At 56.9% G+C, this 22467-nt stretch overlaps 2 protein-coding genes across 5 annotated transcripts in view; one reads left to right on the forward strand and one right to left on the reverse strand.

Annotated features, from left to right (window-relative positions):
* DOCK6 (dedicator of cytokinesis 6) overlaps nucleotides 1–20862 on the reverse strand; it is a 42556-nt gene extending 21694 nt beyond the window's left edge. For all 4 annotated transcript variants that reach the window (XR_014326053.1, XM_082834908.1, XM_082834907.1 and 1 more), the window contains exons 1-19: nucleotides 20755–20862; nucleotides 13571–13658; nucleotides 12781–12956; nucleotides 12474–12542; nucleotides 12095–12224; nucleotides 10931–11143; nucleotides 9553–9638; nucleotides 7733–7799; nucleotides 7484–7633; nucleotides 6487–6567; nucleotides 6218–6371; nucleotides 5926–6053; nucleotides 5724–5817; nucleotides 5069–5231; nucleotides 1895–2012; nucleotides 1753–1823; nucleotides 1392–1530; nucleotides 1196–1297; nucleotides 415–501 (exon numbers count right to left, since the gene is read on the reverse strand). Coding sequence is in view for 3 of the 4 variants with exons in the window: in XM_082834908.1 (XP_082691034.1) it covers nucleotides 415–501; nucleotides 1196–1297; nucleotides 1392–1530; nucleotides 1753–1823; nucleotides 1895–2012; nucleotides 5069–5231; nucleotides 5724–5817; nucleotides 5926–6053; nucleotides 6218–6371; nucleotides 6487–6567; nucleotides 7484–7633; nucleotides 7733–7799; nucleotides 9553–9638; nucleotides 10931–11143; nucleotides 12095–12224; nucleotides 12474–12542; nucleotides 12781–12956; nucleotides 13571–13658; nucleotides 20755–20798 (2160 nt within the window). In the remaining variant the exon portion in view is untranslated. The remainder of the gene's footprint in view (nucleotides 1–414; nucleotides 502–1195; nucleotides 1298–1391; nucleotides 1531–1752; nucleotides 1824–1894; nucleotides 2013–5068; nucleotides 5232–5723; nucleotides 5818–5925; nucleotides 6054–6217; nucleotides 6372–6486; nucleotides 6568–7483; nucleotides 7634–7732; nucleotides 7800–9552; nucleotides 9639–10930; nucleotides 11144–12094; nucleotides 12225–12473; nucleotides 12543–12780; nucleotides 12957–13570; nucleotides 13659–20754) is intronic.
* Nucleotides 3321–5039, forward strand: ANGPTL8 (angiopoietin like 8). The gene is made up of 4 exons (XM_082834910.1): nucleotides 3321–3626; nucleotides 3808–3969; nucleotides 4502–4611; nucleotides 4693–5039. Exons 1-4 carry the CDS (start codon nucleotides 3330–3332, stop codon nucleotides 4718–4720), a joined length of 597 nt encoding a protein of 198 aa, XP_082691036.1. The 5' UTR covers nucleotides 3321–3329; the 3' UTR covers nucleotides 4721–5039.
* Nucleotides 20863–22467: the final 1605 nt, after the last annotated feature.

The following is a 22467-nucleotide window of genomic DNA, read 5'->3' on the forward strand; positions in this document are numbered from 1 at the left end:
TGGTGGGAGACCAGGGGTGAGCAGGGCGAGGCCAGGGCCCCCAGTCCAGAAAGGGCCCAGGGGATCGAGTGCGAGGCTGAGTAGGCTGGGACACCGAGGCTTGGGATCAGTGAATGGAAAATACATGAGAAAAGGGACAAGACGGTAGATCAAGAAGAAAAGGAAAAGGTGGGGAGTGATCACAGAAATAACAAGGGACAAATCGGGCGGGGGGAGGAGAGACCATGCAAAGGCCAAAGCTCCAGCTAGGACGGCCACTGGCACGGCCGCCCCCGCCTGAGTCAGCAGCTTCCCTGGAGCCTGGCCCCGCTGACCAAAGTCGTGTCCAATGGCCCGAAGCCAGGCCTCCCTGGTCAGCGGAAACTGTTGCCCAACCCCAGGGCCGGACTCCTGGGCTCTGGCCCCACCCCCTACCTGGGGGTGCACAGACGACACAGCCGTGAGTTCCACGCTGAACACACCCTTGTGGCCATCCACCCAGCGCATGCCCGGCAGCGCCACCTGCGGGAGGGACACACCAAGTGGGCACCGGCCGGCCCTCCCCACCGCTCAGGCCACCAGCCTCAGCCATTGCGACACTGTGGCCCGAGCACAGCCCCGCCCTGGGGAGCCACCTGGCACCCTGCCCCCGGGCCCCGCCCAACCCAGAGATGGGGGCAGATGGAGGGGAGCGCTACGGGGGTCCACCGGGCAGGCCGGAAGCCTGGGATGCTCACGGGAGAATGGAGATCCAGAGTGACTGTTATTGGAGGGAATGAACAGGAAATAGCATGATGGGAGGACTCCAGGTCCCCGGGGTGCAAATTAAAGGCTATGTGGGAGGGTGACAGAACATTCGCATGGGGAGGGGGTGCTCTAGGGACAGTGATTAGGGAGGCAAGCAGGGCTGCAAGTGGGGGGCTGCAGCGGAGAGGCAGTGGAATCTCACTATGGAACAGTGAGTGCAGAGGCAGGGGAGGGGGCAGTAACGAGGCAGGGCTAGTCAGGGACAGGGAGGGACACGCACGGGGGCAGCAGATCACACAGGATTAATAATGGGGGTGGGTGTGACGAGGCAGGCAGGGGCCCTGGAGGCCCTAATGGAGGACAAGGCCCCCAGGGGTGTTGGTGGGAAGGAAAGCAGGGCACGAATGGGGGACTTGGGAGCACTGATGGGGGACAGGGTGCTAGTTGGCAGGGAGTCCAGAGCACGTACGTCCGGTGTGAGCACGGAGTAGCTGGGCGGGGGCTGATCCACGGACACAGGGAGGCAGAAGGGGCCGGTCCTCAGGCGGCCGTGCTGCAGCAGTGGGATCCACTGGGGAGAGGCTGGGGGTCAGGTATGGGGCCGGACAGGGGGCAGGAGGGCTGGGCATGGGGGCGTGGGCTGGCAGTGGCGGAGGGGAGCTCACAGTAAAGCCCACAGGAGTCTCCAGGGCCGTGCCTGGCCGGGGCTGGCAGCTGACGTGGTAGAACGTGAAGAGCAGGTGGTGGTTCTCGGTCACACAGGCCGGAAGACGCAGCTTAAATTCCTCGTAGAATTCAGGGGACCTGGCAGGGCCGGCTGGGGGTTCTGCTGGGGGCTGGGCTCCCCCTTGCCTGCCCCGCCCCGTCTGCCACATGTTCCCCCAGTGCTGCTGGGCCCCACTGTCCCTGCTCTCTGCCTCGGGTTCCCGCATTAGCACTCCAGGAGACGGCACCCCTCCCCCGACCCTGGCGCCCCTTCCTGCCCCACTGTACCCCCAACAGTCCCCCCACCCCGACCCCACATACTTGTTATGGTAGACCACTGGTGTGAAGGCCTCGCGGGTGAATTCGCTGCAGCTGGACTTGCCAAAGATGACCTGAGGGAGCAGGGGCATGAGGGGCCGGTGGGGGACACCCCGCCCGCCTCCCCCTGGGCCCAGCCACTGACCGGCAGGGCCTGGCTGGGGTCCTCGCCCGCCATGTACTGCACTCGCACAGTGAGGTTGCGCACGGAGCCCTGGCGGCTGCTGAAGTTGAGGCTGTGCGGGTACACGTACAGCAGGTTCCTGCGGGGGCAGGGGCATGTCCACGTCAGAGGGACAGAGAGCCGGGGGACAGCGGCCACACCACTGGGGCACTGAGAGCCGGGTCAGGGACACGTATGGGCACCAGGCGGGAGATGTGACTGGCAGAGAATGGAGGACAGACGGGCACCCTCAGAGCACAGGCGGGGGAACGGTGTGGCAGACGGTGGGAACAGAGGGACTTCGGGGGTACTGAGGGTACACAGTGAGGCAGAGGGCAGGAGGCAGATGGGTGCTGAGGGCCAGACTTCCGAGAAGGTAGCCCAGGCAACCAGCACCAGGCCTGAACCCTGCGCAGGCTGACCTGCCCATCACCCAGCTCAGCAGCCTGACCACCCCTTCCCCCAGAAGAGGCCACTAGAATTATATGGCGTGTCTCTCAGGCAGGGAAACCAAGGCTGGAGTTGAAGGCAAGGGCTGGGCTGGGGTCAGGGTTCTGTCTCCCACCCCCAGGGTAACTCCATTCAAACCCTAACTGCCCCCTGGGCCTCAGTTTCCCTATCTGTCTAATGGGGGCACCAAGCCTCCCCAGCTGAGCCTTTGTAATACCAATAATGCTAAATTACAAAAATGTCAATGATTGCACCCAACACTAATGTGGCACCGGCTGGCTCTGGGTGTGTTGGGCTCTGTTCTAAGCACCCAACGTGAAATGACTCATTTATTTCTCACCAGCAGCCTGTGGGCAGGGACTCACATCACACTCCATTTCACAGGGAAACAGAGGCACTTGCCCACAGTCATCCAGGGAGACAAATGGCAGTTAGCACTGAGCCAGGGTACGTGGAGGTCCTGGAGTCAGGCTGTGTGGCCCTGGGAGAGTCTCCACCATCTGTACCTGCTCCCTTAGCTCTTAACCAGGCCGACAAAAACTCCAGCATCACAGGCTCATGGGAGGATTATGAGACCAGCTACTATGACAGCAGTGGGACAGCTCTGGGCAAACCACTGGAACTCATAAAAGCTTCACTGTTATTGCCGTTATTGTTGTCATGCCTGTCCACAGGAGGGGAAACTGAGCCTAGGAGCCGTAGGGTCTCCCAGCGGGGCCTGGGCCTGTTCTCTCCTAGCGTCCCCAGCCCACACCTGGCCCCGAGCCCCAGCCAGCGTGATGCCAGCGTGATGCCAGCGTGGCCCGGCTGGACATTCGCCTGATGCAACTTTAGTGCCACCGCCAGGCCCTTGCACAACACGGGGCACCCGGTTGGCCAGTTAACGATTGACCTGAGGTTAAGGGGGGTGTTAAGGCATAAAAGGCAGCAGCACTGTTGCTGTGGCCACACCCCCAGCCCCCCAGTCATGCCCATGCTCATGCTGTGTCTGCTGTGCGCCCTGGCGATGGTGGCCCAGCCTGCCCCGGTGGCCCCCATGAGCGGCTCGGAGCCGGCACAGCAGGAGGAGCTGACCCTGCTCTTTCACGGGGCCCTGCAGCTGAGCCAGGCTCTCAACGGCGTGTACAGGGCCACCGAGGCACAGCTGACAGAGGCCGGGCGCAGCCTGAGCCTCTATGGCCAGGCGCTGGGGCTCCTGGGGCAGGAGGTCAGCCAGGGCCAGGATGCAGCCCAGGAGCTACGTGCGAGCCTACTGGAGATGCAGGTAGACGCTGCAGTTGGGGTGTTGTGGGGTGGATAGGAGTCTATGGGAGAGTTATGCCTAGGGTGACCAACTGTCAGGTTTTCCCAGGACTGAGCGGGTTCCTGGAATACAGGATTTCCAGTGTTAAAATCAGGCCAGTCCCAGTAGGTCATCCTACTAACATCCGCTATCTATTGATCAGATGGCAGAGGATGGTCTCAAGCTGCAGGCAGAAGCCACAGCCCAGGCGCTGGAGGAAGTGGCCCAAGGACAGCAGGTGCTGCGGAAGAAAATGAAGCGGATGGAAGTCCAGCTGAGAGGCGCTTGGCTGGGCCATGCCCGCCAAGAATTTGAGGCCTTAAAGGTAAGGGGTTCCCAGCCCTGGGGGAGTCTAGACCCTGATTCACAACCAGACCTCATTTCTGAACCTTTTGTCCCAGAGACCCCCCAAAGGTCAGCCTTCTAGCACCCTGGCCTCTACTGTGTGTGTCTCTGGGCAAAACCCATGTCCCTCCCCATGCCTCAGATTTCCCTATTTGCAAATAAGGGCGACAACTGATTTCTCAAAGCAGAGCCAGGGACTCAGTGCAGATAAAATCCTCAGTAGGGGGTGACACATGGGAGTTACTCAATAAATGCATACTATTTAGAGAATTTCTTGAGTGCCCATGATGTATCCAGGCACTGTTTTATGCCCTCTAAAAATCCATGCTCGTAACAACCCCACAGAGGGACTCCTGTTTCATCCCCATTTTACAGGTGGGGAAGTTGAGGCCAAGGAGTGGCAGTGACTTGCCGGGTCACACAGATGCAGTGGGGAGCAGGGGGGTCTGGGTGGGGTCGAGGGATAGGAGGTGAGGAGGCCCCCAGCTGAGGTTTCTGTCCTGACCTCACAGGCCCATGCAGACAAGCAGAGCCACATCGTGTGGGCCCTCATGGGCCACATGCAGCGACAGAAGCAGGAGATGATGGCACAGCAGCAGCGGCTGAGAGATATTCAAGAGAGGTGTGCCTGGTGGGGGGTTGGGCGTGCCGGGCAGCGGGATGGGGAGCCCTGCGCCTTGCCTGAACCTCACCTCCCTCCCAGACTCCACACGGCGGCGCTCCCAGCCTGAGACCTGTCTGGGTGGAACTGAGGACCAGTCACGCACCGGGGGATGCTGCCATGCCCCACGCGGCCCCTGCACAGGGAGGAGCTGCCTGTCTGCTGAGGTCGGCCAGGGCGCTGGGCCCCATTTCCGGCCATGGAGCAGAGACGAGAGCAGGCAGGGACGCAGGCAGAGGACACGGACCGTCGAGGAGGGGTGGAGGAAGGACACGCCCCTTCATTCCTATCCATCCCCCATTAAAGCAGAGCAGTGGCATCTCAGGCCAGTGTCTGTGAGTGTCGGGGAAAGGGCATCTCACTTTGCACGATGCCTGAATGCCCCTATTCAAGTGCCCAGCTGCCCCAGAGGCTGTACCTGTAGCTGGTGTGGGGGGCGTAGACCTCACGGGCGGGGAACTCCAGAATCTCCTTGGTGGGCCGACCCCTGGGGTCTGGGTAGGGCTTGACATGAAGCAGCTCCGGGGAGAGGCAGAAGTGGGGGTTCTCAGGGGCTGGGGAGATGTCAATCTTGAGCTGGGCTGGGGAGGGGGTAGTCAGTTTGCACATGCCTGGTAGCCTCGAGCCGGGCCCTACCTCTCTGGGCTCTGACTCTCCCACAACACCCTCTGGTGGCTCTATCCTTCAGGTGCTAAGGCTGAAAGATCGCCTCAACTCCCATGTCTTGCCCTCATATTTGATCAGCTCTGCCCACCACATTCCCCGTGTGACCCACTATCTATCTGTCTTATTTATTTTTTTTTGGCCGCACCCCGCGGCATGCGGGATCTTCCCCAACCAGGGACCGAACCCGTGCCCCCTGTAGTGGAAGTGTGGATTCTTAGCCACTGGACCACCACAGGGAAGTCCTATCTTATTCTGTTTCTCATCTCTGGGCCCCATTAGAAGGTCCACCCGTGAAGTCGGGGCTTTGCCTATCATGGTCCCCAGGGCCTGGCACAGTACGTGCTCAGTGTGGGGTTGCTGAGTGACTGTATGAGTAACACGTCTCGTCTAGGGCGCGCACCACGCACCGGTCACGGGCCGCAGGCGCCGCAGCAGGGATGTCGGGCGCCGCATGTCAGCCAGGAACTTGAAGAGGTCCTCATCACTGAGACGCTCAGCTTCCTGCAGGGACCCGCCCTGGTGAACCAGGGCTGAGGGGCTTGGGGTCCCCGGGGCCCGGGCAGCCACAGGGGGGTAGCCCTTAGCCCCCTGCCCCCCGAGTCACGGCACCTGCTTAAAGAAGTTGGTGACAGTTAGCGTGGCTGGGCGGAAGCCCGAGAAGCTGCAGGCGTCGTCCCCGCTACTCGTCCGGTCCTGGGGCCCCCGACGGCGGCGGTCAGTCCAAGTGGGTCGGCGCTCTAGGGGAGACAGTGACAGTGATGGAGAGGGACAGAAATGAGAGAGAGGCAGGGAGGGGCAGAGACGGTGCGGACTCAGGTCTGGTACCAAGTCCGGCCAGCAGAGGGCGCCCCTGCCCTTCCCCGGTAGCTCCGCCCCTGGCCCGTCGGCCCCGCCTCCTCACCGCCCTCCGAGTCCGAGTCCCGGTCCGACTGGCCCGCGCTGCTCACAATGTTGGCCAGGTGCACCGCCGTCCAGGCAAAGGGCATGCGGTAGCGGCCCAGACGGGTGCAGAACTGCTCAGCCGCCAGGCGCAGCTTCTCTAGCTTCTCTTTGTTCTGTGGGGAGACGCCGGAAACACACCCCACAATCTCAGTGCCCCAGGCCCTCTGAATCCAGGATCTGCCCTGCCTGGGGACCCCTTCACTACCTGGCCCAGCTTCCCACGCTTACCTTGGCTGTGTCCACCTCCTTCATCACCATGTAGGGCTCGCAGCACTCGCTGATGTCCCCCTGCTGCAGCACCTTCTCCAGCTGAGGGGCAGACAAGGCCAGTGAGGCACTGCTGGGGCTGCAACCTCCCCAAGCCACACCCAACTTCCCTGACCCTCACAGCCTCCCACACATTCCGTTCCATCCAGCTAGGGCTCTCGGTTCCAACACCAACCATGGCTCCCACTGTCCTTGGGATTGAGTGCTAGCTTTCAGCCTGGGCAACCAGCTACACCCTCCCCACCTTTTAAACCCGGCCCCAAACCCAAGACTCCATTTTCCCCCCCATTTACATCTTTCTTTGTTAGTATAAACAGAGCCCACATCAAGCATGGCTCTGAGCCTGGACTCCAATCCTGACCACTGAGGGGCTATGGGACCTTGAGCACGTTCCTTACCAGTGCTGTGCCTCAGTTTCCCCAACTGTAAAATGGGCCCCATGTCATCTCCCACCTCCCGGGGCTGCTGTGAGGACCAAAGACCAGAATCCCTGTGAAGCCTAACCGACTGGGAGCAGCGCCTGCCTTAAGGTGTTCAATTAATGTCATTAGCGTAACCTAATTGAATGTTTTGGGGAAGGAAATTTGAACTCACTCCCGGCAAAAGAAAATCCCAAACGAATGTGCCAACTAGGTCTTTCTTCCTCTAATAAACTGAAAAACTCTCAACTAAAAAAAATTTTAAACATCCACCCACATGTGCCGGGATGCCATTTCTCCCCAGGCTGCCCACTCATGGGTGTCGGCTGAGCTGTAACCTCTCCAAGGAAGCCCTTGGTGATTTCTCCCCACCTGGGTTGGGTCAGAAGCTTCCTCTGGGCTCTCACCCAGCTGCCTGTACTTCCCCCATGACAGCCCTGATCACCCTTCTTAGTGACATGTCTGTCTTCTTTCATGAGAGCGGGGACCTCGCCTGCAGCCTTCACCATTATCACCCCCTTGCCAGCCCCAGTGGGTACCTTGATGACCAAGAAGATGTCGGGCGAGGGATAGGTCACGGAGAAGATGGCAGAGCGGGCCAGGGTGGAGATGGCAGGATGGGTGCCATGGGCCCGCAGTAGCCCCTTCATGGAGTCTGAGTTCAGGTCAAAGTAGAAGTTCTCCGAGATCTGGGGGCACAAGAGGCAGCTGGGCCACCACTTCCAGGAAGCCCACTACCCTGCAGCGAGGAGGGGGACTGTGAGGAAAGGGAAGAAAGGGGTTCCTACCTTCTTCTTCTCCCGCACGTCGTACAGGGCCAAGATGCCAAAGATGGGCTCGATTTCTATCTCGAACCTGCAGTAAACGGGGGTTCTCTGGCAGAGGATGACCTTGACACTCCCTCCTCCATACACCCCACTCCCTCTTGAGGTCCAGCCCAGCCTTGGTGCTTTGTGGGGGCGGGGGGCATCTGTTTCCCACTGGGTCACAGAGAAGCACCATTCAAGGGCTTGTAGGAAAGACCTGTCCCATTTTGCCAAAGGGGAAACCAAGGCACCGAGAGATTCCCTCCCCCACCTCCCCCGCCCGCCTTCCTCCCTCAGTAAGTAACTCACAGAGTCCCTCCTGCTGAAACCACGGCCCTTGTTCGGTTGGCATGGAGGCAGCTTTTGGCACATCAATCCCCCCCCGCCCCGAGTCCCATCTTGAAATTCTCGACTCCTGGGCCTCCCTGCCTCCCCTCCCTGAGGTGTCCTCTACGGCTTCTGCCATCCTGGGCTGAGTCCCATCTTCGATCGCCTAAACAGCCTCCATAACCACCTCCCTGTCTTACTCTGCCCTGCTCATTTCTACTCATCATCCACGTGCCTCCTAAGGAAACATCTTAAAACTTAAAATTTGGGACTACCCTGGTGGTCCAGTGGTTAAGAATCCGCCTTCCAATGCAGGGGACGTGGGTTCGATCCCTGGTCGGGGAACTAAGATCCCACATGCCGCGGGGCAACTAAGCCCACGCGCCGCAACTACTGAGCCCACACCACCATTAGAGAGCCTGCGTGCCACAACTTAGAACCTGTGAGCCACAACTAAGAACCCGTGTGCCACAACGAAAGATCCTACATGCCGCAATGAAGATCCTGCATGCTGCAAAGAAGATCCCACATGCCGCAACTAAGACCTGATGCAGCCAAATAAATAAATAAATATTTTTTAAAAAAAGAAGGTAGTAAGAATAAAAAAAACCCAAAACTTAAAATTTGAGGCTCCTCACTGCCCTGCATGGCCCTGTCCCGCCCACTTCTTGGCCTCAATTCTCCTCTCTCCAGACATCTACTGGCCTCTGTTTGTGCTGTATCCCCCACCTAGAGAGCCCTGTGTGGTCATCCCACAGTTACACAGCCTTGCATACAGTAGACGCTTAATGAGTGTTTGTTGAATGACTGGATGAGCTCAGAGTGTTTGTTGAATGACTGGATGAGCTCAGAGAGCCAGTTCCCAGCGTGTGCTTGAGGCAGGAGGCCCACCCGGGCCTCAGGCCAGATGGGACCTCCCTTTCCTGCCCCCATCCAGGCAGGAACTGAGAGTTGGGGAGGGGCAGGGCCGGGCTCAGGTCCAAGGCCACATCCTGTTTAGCTCCATTCCCACGAACGCTGGCTGCTCCCAGGGGGCGATGTGGAGGGGGCCTTGGGCAGCTGGAAGCCAGGCCCAGGGTCACCAGCGCCCCCTCTAGCCTGGGTCCTAGCAGCAGCCTGGGCGAGGGCCAGACTCTGGCCTCACAACTCGTGATCTTGGGCACAATGACCTTTCCACCCTGTGCCTTGGTTTCCCACCTGCACCCACATCGCATGTTGTGGTGAAGGTCAGTGTTAATACACATGGAGGGCTGAGAACTGAGCCTGACACACAACTGGAGCTTAGGATTGGCCGTTTTGAATAATGCAAAAGGGAGTCTTATTTTCCAGCCTGAGAGCCCACAGGCGTCCTCATAGGTCTCAGGGCTGCACACGGTAATGGCATAGCTCGAGTAGTGAGCGCCGACTGTGTGCCACACCATAAGCCACATGGTCCCCTCCCATGTCTGAAGGGAGGGACGGGTCAGCACACTCACTTAAGCGACAGACACTTGACCAGGATCCTCTGTCCGAAGTGCTCTCGGGGTGGTTCCGGGTGGCTGCAGCGTTCCACGGCCTCATCCTGCCAAGAGCCGAAGGGGCAGCTGGGAACACATCCTCCAGGAAGGGCTTGGAATGTGTGGCCTGAGACCAGCTCTACCCGCAGGCTGACTAAACTTCTTTCAGTCCCCTGCCTCTGAGCCTTTGCATATGCTGTTCCCGCTACCTGGAATGCCCTTCGTCTCCCTTCCTCCTTGCCTGGCCGATACATGCTCATCGTCAGGTCGCACATTAGCTGGAACTTCCTCCAGGAAGCCTTCCCTCACTCAGAGCCACTTGATGTTCCAGATGCTCAACAGGCCCTGCTGCAATGGGCCACATGGCTGGGACATTGTGGGCCATGTGAGGGACAATGACACACACCTCATCATGGTACTATTCTGGGTTGTCATATCCTGGTATCTCTCCTCCCCTAGGCTGTGAACTCAGAGAGCAAAGACTGGCTCTATCTTGTTCGTGGCTGTATCCCCAGTGCCTGCTATATAACTGGCACTCAAACACCCTGGTTGGATAAACACAGAGGTATGTAGTAGGTACCTACTAAAAAGTGGTTGAATAGACATATACAGAAAGTATTTGATTAATGCTGACTGGACATATATAGAGACATGTACTAGACACCCAATAAGTACTAGTTGAATAAAATATTGGGGTATACAGCAAGCATTCAATAAATGGCTGAATTAAAACACAGATGTATATACTATGTACCTAATAAAAGTTAGTTGGATAAATATAGGTACACATGGTAGGTGCTCGATAAACATTAGTTGCTCAAATGCTGTTTAATTAAATAGAAGACTATACAGTAGGCATACAGTTAACATTGACTGAATAAATATGAATATACGGTAAATGCCCAATAAATGCTGGGTGGATAAATATAAGGGTATGTATAATAAATAAAGATCATTGAATAAAAATATAGAGTACACAGTAGGTGCCCAATAAATGCTGGATGGATAAATATAGGGGTATATATAATAAGTCATCAAATAAAAAATAGGGTACACAGTAGGTACCCAATAAATATTGGTTGATTATATGCGGTTTGATTAAAGAAAAGACTATACAGTAGGCTTACAATAAATATTGGTTGAGTAAATATAGCAGTATATAGTAGGTGCCCAATAAATGCTGGGTGGAAAAATATAGGGGTATATAGTAGGCACCCAATAGAAGCCATTGAATTAAAGTATACAATGCAGGGTATACAGTAGGCACCCAGGAAATCTTGCTGGGATCATATACTGTGATACATGTCAGTTGGATGTGTATTGACCTCAGGGCCTGTGCAGGCTAGTGGGCACCCACCTCGTCGGGCGCCGGGTAGAGGGTGAGCAGGGCACGGGACCGGTGCTGCCGCCGCAGGGCCTCATTGCGCCGGTCCACATCCTCCGGGACCGCGCGCTCCAGCAGTGAGGGCAGCAATGAGTCGGCTGCCAAGTTCCTCAGGTCGAAGATGCCAGAGGCACCACTGCTTCGTGGGGTGTCGTCTGGGGAGCCTGAGGAGTGCCGGGGGTCATCCTGCCAGCAGTAGAGAATGGGCAAGCGCTGAGTGCCAGCTGAATGCATCTCCATCCTACTCAGGTGAGACTGTCCTCATGCCCAACCTATAGACGGGGAAGCTGAGGGCCAGGGGCTGGGGTCACCACTACAAGGGTCACCTGAGGGCTCTGCTGACTCTTTCTAGAACCTTCTGTCTGGGGAAGCCCCCTCCTTTACTATTGTGGGGAGGTTCCTTCTCAGTCTGGGTATCACATGACCCTTGTCTGGCCAATCAGAACAAAACAGGTACCAACCCCAGGGATTGGCTCCAAGGTCAGGATATGCCTGGGTTGGGCCAATGAGAGCCTTCCCTGGGACTCTGCTCACTGTTGCCAGGGGAGGGAGAGTTCTCACTGGGGCTGTCAATGGCCCAGGACCCTGCCTGACCTCCCAGACTCAGCTATGGTCAGAAGCAGACTACCTTGGTTCAAATCCCAGCTCAGCTCTGTGACCCTGGGTCTCTGATCCCAACCCTAAGGGCCTCAGTTTCCCCATCTACATTTATAAATAGTAACAAGGAAACAATAATTCTTGACATGATTATTACTGGTAAAAGTAGACACTCAATAAATATTGGATGACAAAATACAGGCTCAAGACTCAACCAGGGATTGAACCCAGGCCATAGCAGTGAAAGTTCCAAATCCTAACCACTAGACCACCAGGGAACTTCTGTCTTTATCTGTAAAATGGGTGTTGCCCGACCTCACAGGATGAAAGATAAGGACAAGTATAAAACATTTAGTACGCACTAAGCCCTTAATAAATGCTTATAATTGTTACCCTTAACTTTTCACTTACAGGGCTGATACATTTCCTTTTGGGTTCAAGGTTGTTTGGGTCATTTCCCATCATATGCGTTTGAGAGCTGGGGCCGCAGCCCATGCATGTACATATGCTTATAGTGACCCCTGCCCAGGGCTTCCTCACCGAGTCGTCCGGGCTGGATCTCTCATCCCCAGAAGCGTCCTGCTCGAAGACCTGGCGGGTGAGGCCCTTCTGCCTCTCTCGCTGCGTCTCTAGGGTGATGGGGCTGTATGCTGCACTCAGGTGCTGGTACCTAGGAGGAGGCGGGGCTTGGTGGGTATCAGGAATGAGGGCTCCCCAGGGCTCCCGGATGTGCTGACACACCTCCAAGGTCCAGATGATGCCTGCAAGGCCATCCACCCTCCCAGTGCTCTGCCGGAGAAGTCTGGCTACCCTTAAAGGGACGGTGGGTGGATAAACAGGAGGACCGGCAGCACACAATGGGCTCTTCTGGGCTCAGACCTGGCCTCTCTACCCTGAGCTGCCCCCGAGCCAGACCCACCTCCTGTGGGCGATGATCCAGTCCTCCGTGTACATCTCCACGGCAGCCCTCACCTGGGCATCCAGCTTTCTGCACAAAATACAATCAGGGTAATAAACAGAGGCAGGGCCCAGTGTTAATCTTTCCAGTGGCCTGTGAGGTGGGGCCTGTCCTTCTGTCTGTTTCAGAGATACAGAGGTAGAGGCTCAGAGAGGGCAGAGGACTTGCCCAAGGTCACACAGTGGAGCCAAGAGTTGAAAGGGGGTATTCACGGGGGACACAGAGGTAGGTGGAGTTACAGACAGGGAGGGTGTGGGGCTGAACCCACCCATCCTCGGGGATCCCAGGCTCCGTGGTGCGGCATTCCCGGGGCTGTAGCAGCAGCTCCAGGTCATCAGCTGGAAACTCGACCAGGTCCCGGAGCGGCCCAGGCTCTGCATCTGGCGGCCGGCTCAGGAGCACATCCTCAAAGTCCAGTGGCTCAATGACTTCAGTCAGTGGGACCTGAGTTGGAGCAAAGTGGCTGTGACCCGTGCCCCGGGGGGCTGGAGGGTGAGTGTGGACTTGGGCTGGCCTTGAACAAACAAGAGGGCGGTGGGAGCCATGGAGGGTGTTGGAGCTGGAGGGGCCCTGGAGGACAGTGACCTCAGCCACTCCACCCCCACCCCAGCTTGGCCGGCCCTGACCCTCTTTCCAGGCAGGAAATCACACCCTGTGCCTGGAGGGGCAGGAAACTCATGGTGGAAGGAAAGGTTTGTGGACTGCAGCAAAGAAAGAGACAACTCCTCAGGCCCTGGGGCGAGAGAGCCCCACCCCTCCCCACTGCAGCCAGAAGCACCTCCCATCCCCCAGACTGCCCTCCCCACCCTCCCCAGCTGGGTGGTCCAGGCAGCAGGAGTTGCAGGCCACAGCAGGCTGAACTTCTCCCCCCCCCCCCCGACCACCCACAGGGCTGCTCCCTGCAGAGAGGGGGGTCCACCACCCTCCCACTCACGCTCACTGGGGACAGGAATGGGGACAGTGCTGGGCCAGTATAGGGACCCCCTTCCCTGCCACAGCTGGGTCCCTCCCAGCCTCAGGTTCCCCACAGCAGGGGGGGGCGGCTCCCAAACACTCACCCCCAGGGAGCTGCTGCAGCGCCTGCTGGAGTGGGGAGAGCCACTGCGTTCCCGGGACACCTGCTTCCGCACCTCGGCAGCCACCGTCCTGTGGGGACAGGAAGGGGGTAGTTGGGGGCAGGAGAACTTGGGCAGTGGGGCCCTGGGAACCGGGGCTTCAGAGCCGACAAATTCATTCCATGAGAGGAAAATCCAGGCTATGGAAAGAAAAAAAATCAGGCTCCGGGCCAAGAGAACCCAGGCTTCAGGAGCCACAGATCTCAGCGTGTGGGCCCCAAGGCTGTGGCGCATGCATCGTCCCCTTTCCTCCTGCAAGCACAGATAGAGGGCTGCTGCTGGGCAGGGCCTGAGGGCCACTGATTCCTGCGCGTTCTTCTTCCCCCTGGCCCCCGGGCTCTGAGTCCTGACCCACCAGGACTGGCTTCCAGGTCTGGAGAGAGGCCTCTACTTCCTCATCTGGAGGACCTCTGCCTCTCATCAGGAACGTGAGAACCGTTCCACCCTTGCCGGATAAGTCACTTCTGCCTCTGAACCTCAGTTTATCCATCTGTAGCTGCCCTGCTCTCACAGACCAGTGGAGCTGAGCAGGGGGCCTGGCATTCAGTGGGCATGCCACACACCCACCTTCTCAGGGAGTCTGAGACTGAGGCTAACTGTGTGTAAGAGGCCAGCGTGACTCTCAGAGAGCACAACCCAGCCACCAAGGTCGGTGCCGTGGCCTTCATGGGCCGCCTGCATCTACGCTGACCTTCAGAGTCCCAGAGGATGAGGGTGAAGGGGCAAGACCCACAGCGGAGGGGGCCAGCACGGGAATTTCGAACAAACCCTACAGGGGCAGGGATTCCCCAAGCTCTCAATTCCCTCAGCTGAGCTTGGAAGGAGAGGGAGCCATGCAGTTATCTGGGGGAAGAGTGTGCCAGGCAGAGGGAACAGCGAGTGCAAAGGCTCTGAGGCTGGGCTCTGTTCTCTGGGCCTGGAAATCCCTGCTCCCTGGGGTCTCTGTGAAAACAGGACTAGGGCTGTGTTGTCCCTGTGGAGGCCCCAGCACTGGATCCCACACATAGTAGATGCTCAATAAATTTTTTTTTTTTTTGGCTGCGCCACATGGCTTGTGGAATTTAATTAATTAATTTATTTATTTTCTTGCGGTACGCGGGCCTCCCACTGCCGCGGCCTCTCCCGCTGCGGAGCACAGGCTCCGGACGTGCAGGCTCAGCGGCCACGGCTCACGGGCCCAGCCGCTCCGCGGCATGTGGGATCTTCCCGGACCAGGGCACGAACCCGTGTCCCCTGCATCGGCAGGCGGACTCTCAACCGCTGCGCCACCAGGGAAGCCCAATAAATGATTTTTTGATGGAATGAGTGAATCCCTTCCAATCTCCCTCTTGGTCCAACTTGCGTAAATCTACTGTCAGTTGGGGGAAGCCCCTTATCTTTTAGCTGTGTGGCTTTGGACAGGTGGAACCACCTTTCTGGGCCTCAGTTTCTCTTAAAATCAGGAAGGCAAGGCAACGGCTGAGAGGTTCAGGCCTCAATCGCTCCTGCTTCCCTCTTTTCTCTTATGCTTGGAAATTTTCTTAATAAAAAGTTGTACCCCTGGGATTTCCCTGGTGGTGCGGTGGCTAAGACACCGTGCTCCCAACGCAGGGGGCCCGGGTTCGATCCCTGGTCAGGGAACTAGATCCCACATGCTGCAACTAAAGACCCCACATGCTGCAACTAAGATCCAGAGCAACCAAATAAACATTTTAAAAAATAAAATAAAAATAAAAAGTTGTGCCCCATAAAGCGCTATGTTGAGGATTGCAGATGTGGCCCACAAGCGTCCAATGCAATGGATGTGCGAGGTGGGCCCAGGAAAGACAGGTGTGGAGTGGGGATAATTAGGAGCTTCAGCCCTGCCTGTGAGCCTCCGAACTCAAATCCGTGTGGGTCAAACAAAACTTGGCCACGACCCTGATCCAATGTGGGGCCTCCAATTTGAGACCCCAGCCTCATTCCTTCTCTGTCCCTGGATTCTATTTCTTTTCTCTGTCAACTGTCTCAGAGTCTTGCTTCTGTTGGACGGGAGGTGCGGGGAAGCGGGGAAGGGAAGAGAAGCTTGTAGGAAATTCAAAGAATGTTAAAAATGAGGGATTTGTGGAACTCCCTGGCGGTCCAGTGGTTAGGACTCCGTGCTTTCACTGCCGAGGGCCCAGCTTCAGTCCCTGGTTGGGGAACTAAGATCCTGCAAGCCAGGCGATGCTTGGGGGGAGGAAAAATTAGGGATTTGTCCTCAAATTCCCCAAGTCCAGGCCACTTCCTCTGGAAGCATGGGCACACAGAGGAGGATTGGGGGTGATTTACGAAAGATGCCGTATCAGGGAACCTGTCTGTGCCCTGGTCCCAGCTGTTCTGCAGCTGCTGCCCCAGAACAGGGAGGGGGGTGGGGAGGGCTGAGCCTCCAGCTTCATTTTGCCACGGGCCTTAGAGTGAGGCCCCCAGAGCGGGAGAAGGCTGGGTCCACAACGGTGTGGCCACGGGAGCCAGTTTACTGAGTCACAGAGCTCTGCACTTGGAGCTGGGCGAGCAGGGGTGAATGACATCTTTTCTCTGGACCTCTGGGCTCGGGACAGTACCCACGACTTATTGAGCTGTTCTGAGTGTAGGGCCTGGCACATAGTAAGTGCTCAATTAAAGCTAGCTGTCACCACGTTGCCTCACAGAGCATCCTGGGAAACTGGAATTTCTGACCCTGCTTTGTATACCAAAGGTGAGTGAGGCTCAGAGAGGGGTCGTGAGGCACCCAGGGTCACACAGCAGAATGCAGCGGTGCCCAGAATTGAACCCTGGTCAGCTGGAGGTCAAAGTCCTTTAGCGCTAGGCATTCCATGATGGGGAGCAGGGCCAAGAACAGGGGCTCCAGAACCTGCCCCTTCCCTGTCCACACTCACCCGCTCCCCACTCCGAAGAGCAGTCCCATCCAGTCTCGAGGCTTCAACACCATCTAAACACCAGCAGATCCTCAAATCTGCCCCATGACCGTAACCTGCCCTCCCATCATCCTCTCCATCTCACTAAGGGCAGCCCTACTCTCTTGGACGCTTGGGACCCACACCTGGGAGTCATCGTCAACCCCTCTCTCTTTCTCACTCCCACATCAGATCTGCTTCAGATGTTCCCGTGGACCACATTTCGAAAAGGGAGGCAAAATGCTGGGCTGAATTTAGTGGGTTTTCTCAGGAAGGGATCTCAGCATTCAATGAGGGAAACTGCAAAGATCAGGTGGTGGGTTTTAGCTCTTGGTGAGATATATCTTTCTAAGGTGAACACTCCACAACCCTATGTGTTACTAAAGAGATGCTCAGAGGGGAAACATGAAGCAGTGGCATCACTGGGAATTCATGTGAGACTGTGTACCTCCCCTCCAGGGCTGGCCAGATTAACAGAGGACTACCCTCACAGGGGAGGAGGATGACAAAACCAGAAACAAGAATGGCTTAAGCCTTGATGCTGTGTTCCCACTTCTGTAAAGAGTGAGGGAAGAAAATGAGTAAATATAAAACCATGAAGAGATTCCTCCTCATATCCCACCCTACCCCTCCTGGACTGACAGAAGAATTTAAAGGCAAATAATATGAGTGCCAGCAAGGATGCGGAGCAATGGGAACCCTCATCTGCTGCTGGAGGAACCCCTCTGGAAAACCATCTGTAAATTTACAGGCAGAGTTGAAAATATGCCAATCCAGCAATTCCACCCTGAGGCGTAGATACTCAGGAGGAAATACATGGCCGAGAATGTTCATGGCAGCTCTGATCATGACAGCCTCAAAGGGAAACAACTCACAAGTTCCTTGACCAAAGATGGAGAACACACAAGAAGCAGGGGGAATAGTATGCAGCAATGAAAAAGGATGAGCCAGACTACAGGCGGCAGCACAGATGCTGCCGACATTACGCTGCCACATAGGACTTGACATCCTGTGTGGTTCCGTTTATGAGATGTTCTAAACAGACAAAGCCAACCCACTGCAGATAGGAAGCCAACTTGGATGGAGAAACCATAATGTAAGTGAGGAAGAAACAGTAGCTACCACGAGCATGGCCGTTCCCTGAGGGGCAGAATCAAGTGCAGATCACCTTGAGAGGGGCCTGCTGGAGTGGGTAGGCTTGGGAAGGTAGAGATGGCCCCTGTCTTTTTTTTTTTTTTTTGGCGGCATCACACAGCATGCAGGATCTTAGTTCCCCGACCAGGGATTGAACCTGTGCCCCATGCAGTGGAAGCACGGAGTCCTAACCACTGGACAGCCAGGGAATTCCCAAGACAGCCCGTCTTGATCCAAGTGACTTTTCCCCCGGCACTGTTTCATGATTACTCCTTACTTAAACTTAGCATTTTTCTGTCTACATGTCATCTGTTACAATTTTTTTAAAGGTAAAAAATAATCACCTACGCCTAAGCTCACGTCTGCAAATATATTTGGGGACAGGAGTGGGAGGAAGATATTTCCTGGAAATCCCACAGGTACTTTTGAAATTTCGTCAATGTATGTCTGGTTGTACTCCCACCCCTCCAACAAAGCATTTCTTTAAATGAGAACGGCAAACTGCCCCACATCAGACAACTGAGGGGCAAAATAATGACACTGCTCTCAGAAGCCTGGGAAGAATGAATGGACATCCTTGCGGACAGGAGAGGGCAGGAAGAGGCACGGTTTCCAAGACTGTTCGCAACTCTGGAGCCACACGCTCTTGGGCTACTTCCCCCCGAGAGACCCTTGAGAGTGACCTAACCACTTTGGGTTTTGGTTTCAATAGTTATACCGATGTCAACGGGCTCTGGTGACAATTAGTGACATCTCAGATGGGGACCAGCATGCGATAAGCACATTAGAAGGGCTGGTCATGGGAATTCCGTGGCGGTCCAGTGGTTAGGACTCCAGGCTTCCACTGCAGGGGTCATGGGTTTGATCCCTGGTCGGGGAACTAAGATCCCACAAGCCAAGCCACACAGCCAAAAAAAAAAAAAAAAAAAAACAGTGTGGTCGTTATCACCATTCCAGATTGGACTTTATTTTAAAGAGTACGAGTCAAAAAAAAAAAAAAGAACATTATGTTGCATACAATACTATTTGTGCGTGTTGTGTACGTTCATAAGAGTTTGTTGTTGTTCCTTCTGGCCATGCCTCACGGCTTGCAGGATCTCAGTTCCCTGACGAGGGATCGAACCCGGGCCCCTGCAGTGAAAGCACCGAGTCCTAACCACTGGACCACCAGGGAATTCTCGAGTTTGTATTTTTAAGTTGTCCCCCCAAATCTTTGTTTTAAATGGACCTGTTCATTAGGAAACTGGGGGACTGTCTAATATTCAGATTAATATGGCATTTGTGGAATGAATAGTTGAATGAACAAGCAGATGAATATAGGCCTAGGTCTGAGCATGTAGATACCTGGGTGCCCACCAGTCTGCTGAGGAGACCTTGTCAGAGGGTGGCTGGAAGACTGGAGCCATTTGCTTGTGGTTCACTGGGGCCCCAGGATCTTTCTCTGCTTTTCTTACCCTGAACTCTATAGAGCAACCGTTCCCCAGGGCAAAACCCAGGGCCTCTCTTTCTCACTTGAGTGGACGCCAGGACCCAAGGACATAGGGACCGAGAGGCAAAAAAACAGACAGCAATAACCTCCCCAAGCTCAGAAACACCAAAGGTCCAAGAGAGAGGAACGATTCAGAGACACAGAGATAACAGAACATAAAAATTGCCCAACCACTATGCCCCAGACACCAGGTCACAATGTCCCTCGTCTGTTCCGAACTCTTCATGGCCCCCACCTCACTCAGGGTAAAAGTTAAACTCCTCCCCACAACCCACAAGCCCTGTACAACCTGCTCCCACTGCCCCCCTCCTCACTCTGCTCCAGCCTGACTGGCTTCCTCAGATGCTCGGTGAACATCTGCTCCTGCCCCTGGGCCTTTGCACGTGCCCTTCCCTGTGTTTGGACTGCTCTTCCCCCATGTCTGGGCATGGACCCCTCCCTCACCTCCATCAGATCTTTGTTTAAATGCCACCTTCTCCTCCAGGCCTTCCTGACCCACCTCCCAGATCTGAAATAGTCCTCACATTCCCCATCTCCCTTCTCTGCCTTGTATGTCCTGATACCACTTACCACTAACATATAATCTACTTTATCCTGCTTCTCCTCTGCCTCCCCCACTGTATCTGCCCCCAAGGGTGGGATCTTTTCTTGTGTCTCCGTCAGGGCAGGGCTGACTCTTTCACCTGGGGGTGATCAGGGGAGGTCCCTGCCCGCCTCCCGCCCCACCCCACCCCACCCCTGCCCCGCTGTGAGAGAAACACCCCCCACCCCAGCAGATTCTGAACCCACTATTGGAGGCAAAGACCCGAATGGGTGAAAGGCTCTTCAGCCCCAGAGAGTCTGACATCCCCCTCCCTGGTCAATCTCTTACAATCACCAGTGGCCACGGAAATGGATCCCCCAGCGCCTGGCGCCTGTCCCCTCCCCCCGTCTGCCCACCAGCTGGTTCCGTCCCCCGCCCCCACTCCTTCCATTCAGTCACCATCCATCTCCAGAGCGTCCAGCCGGTGCTGGGAGAGCCTGAAGCAGGGCTGGGGGCGGGGGGACATTCACAGCTGTCCCCTGCCCCCCAGACAGCTGGGCACGGGACCCTCGCGGGGAGAAGATCACGGGAAACTTCCCGAAGGGGTTCAAAGGCCGCCAGGAGCACCATCCCTGTTCCCAAATCTCGGCGCCTGATGCGTCCCTGCCCCACACCAGGCCCAGAGGATGGGACGGAAAAAGCCCCCCAACTCCCACGCTTGAGGGCTAGGGGGCCGGGGGAGGGGCCAGGAGATGGGTAGGACGCGCGGAGGGCGCCGGGCAGCGCTTTCCCCGCGCCGCTTCCTCCAGGAAGGCCCCCCGGGCACGCCCCCAGGCGTCCCAGCGGTTCCAAGGGAAGACCTCAGCCACCACCGCGCCCGCAGCCCCTCCGCGACCCCCAGCCCGGAACCCCCCCGCCCTCCCCACCTCCCCACGCCTGCGCCCCCGGCCGGAGGAAGCGGGCCGGAGCTGGCCAAGGCGGAAGGAGCTTGAACTGGGGGCGCTCAGAAGAGGGAGGGCCGGGCCGCCCCGGGGCGGGGCTCCGACACGTGGGGGCGGCCCGGGAGGGGGCCCGGCGGCCGCACTACCTGTTGATCTTGTGCGCGAAGGCGCGGCGCTCGGCTACCGCCATGGCGCTCCGCGCGTCCAGCCGCCAGCCCCGCCGCTGCAACCCCGCGCACCGTCCCCACCGTGGCCGCCGCCACCGCCGCCTCCCGGTTCTGGGCAGCCCGGGCTGGGCGGGGCCGGGGGCGGGGCCCTTCCGGGTGTCCCGGGCCGCTCCGTGCTGCCCCTGCTGGCCGGAGGGGGCGCGGGTCCCCCGACCGCCTTTGCGGCCCTCGAGGCTGGCCTGGGGAAACTGAGGGGGGCAGGGGAGGAGAGGATACGGGACTGAGGCTGGGGGCCTCGGACTTCCTCCCGGGGGCTGCTCTTTCTGCCCTCTGGCTAGCAATCACCATAATAATTATAATCTCGAGCGTTTATTAAGCACGGCCCTGTAGTTCTGATATGTGGGAGGACCTATTCTTTCCGCCATTTTACAGATGAGTAAACTGAGGCACAGGGACGTTCAGGCGCTTACCTAGGGGTCTCCATGGGATGTGCCCCAGTCTGGGGTGAGGGCAGAGGAGTCCAGTTGGGCTCCGAGGCGCTAGGAGATGTGACACAGGACCCGGTGGTGGGACCTGAGTGAGCCAGTTTGGGAGGCTGGACGGGCCCAGCCGCCTCCAGTGCAGGGAGGATGTGCGGATGTCTTGGCCAGTATGTGGTCTAAAATCTCTCCCCAAAGGTTCCTCTACCAGCCCCAAGGCAGCAGTCTTAGTGGATTCTCCAGCCCCCACTCAGCATCTGCATATGCCAATTTCTCGCTCACCTCCCAGGCTTTGCATGCCCAGGTGCCTCCTCCTGATGGCCCTTCTAGCCCTGGTTAGAAAAGGTCCTAGGAACTTGGGGCTGAAGAATGCTAGGGCTCAGCTCTACCTCAGGGCCTTTGCATGTGCTGTTCCCATTCCTGTGTATGGGTGCTGTCATTATTCCCCCCTTTTACAGATGAGGAAACAGAGGCCCAGGACTTCCCTGGTGGTCCAGTGGTTACAACTTCACCTTCCAGTGCAGGGGGTGAGGGTTCGATCCCTGGTCGGGGAGCTAAGATCCCACATGCCTAAGCCAAAAAACCAAAACATAAAACAGAAGCAATATTGTAACAAATTTGGACCTCCCTTGTGGTGCAGTGGTTAAGAATCCGCCTGCCAGACATGGCGGGGCCCTGGTCCGGGAAACTCCCACACACCGCGGACTAACTAAGACAGTGGGCCACAACTATTGAGGCTGCGCTCTAGAGCCCGCGAGCCACAACTCCTGAGCCCGCGTGCCACAACTACTGAAGCCTACGCTCCTAGAGCCCGTGCTCTGCAACAGGAGAAGCCACCGCAATGAGAAGCCCATGCACCGCAATGAAGAGTTGCCCCCGCTCAGCACAACTAGAGAAAGCCTGTGCACAGCAACGAAGACCCAACACGGCCAACAATAAAAATAAATAAGTAAAATTTTAAAAATATATATTGTAACAAATTCAATAAAGACTTTAAAAATGGTCCACACCAAAAAAGATCTTTAAAAAAAAAAAAAGGAAGAAAACTGAGGCCCAGAGAAGCAGAGTGACTTGCCCCAGTTGCCCAGTGGATCAGTGTCAGATCCTGAGCCCACAGGAGGGAGGCCTGGACTGTGGGGCCCCAGGCTCCTGAGGGCACAGGAGGGTGGCTCCCAGCCTGGCATGTGATATGCGCACACATGTGTCAGCAGCC

This window comes from Leucopleurus acutus (assembly GCF_964270905.1).
Source record: "Leucopleurus acutus genome assembly, chromosome: 3".
NCBI classification, from domain to species: Eukaryota; Metazoa; Chordata; class Mammalia; order Artiodactyla; family Delphinidae; genus Leucopleurus; species Leucopleurus acutus.

What these genes read in the sequence shown, in the direction of transcription:
- ANGPTL8 (XM_082834910.1), top strand. Translation starts at nt 3,330, where the DNA reads ATGCCCATGCTCATGCTGTGTCTGCTGTGCGCCCTGGCGATGGTGGCC. An exon ending in CGAGCCTACTGGAGATGCAG is followed by an intron (nt 3,627 to 3,807) that starts GTAGACGCTGCA and finishes TCTATTGATCAG; the next exon opens with ATGGCAGAGGATGGTCTCAA. An exon ending in AAGAATTTGAGGCCTTAAAG is followed by an intron (nt 3,970 to 4,501) that starts GTAAGGGGTTCC and finishes CTGACCTCACAG; the next exon opens with GCCCATGCAGACAAGCAGAG.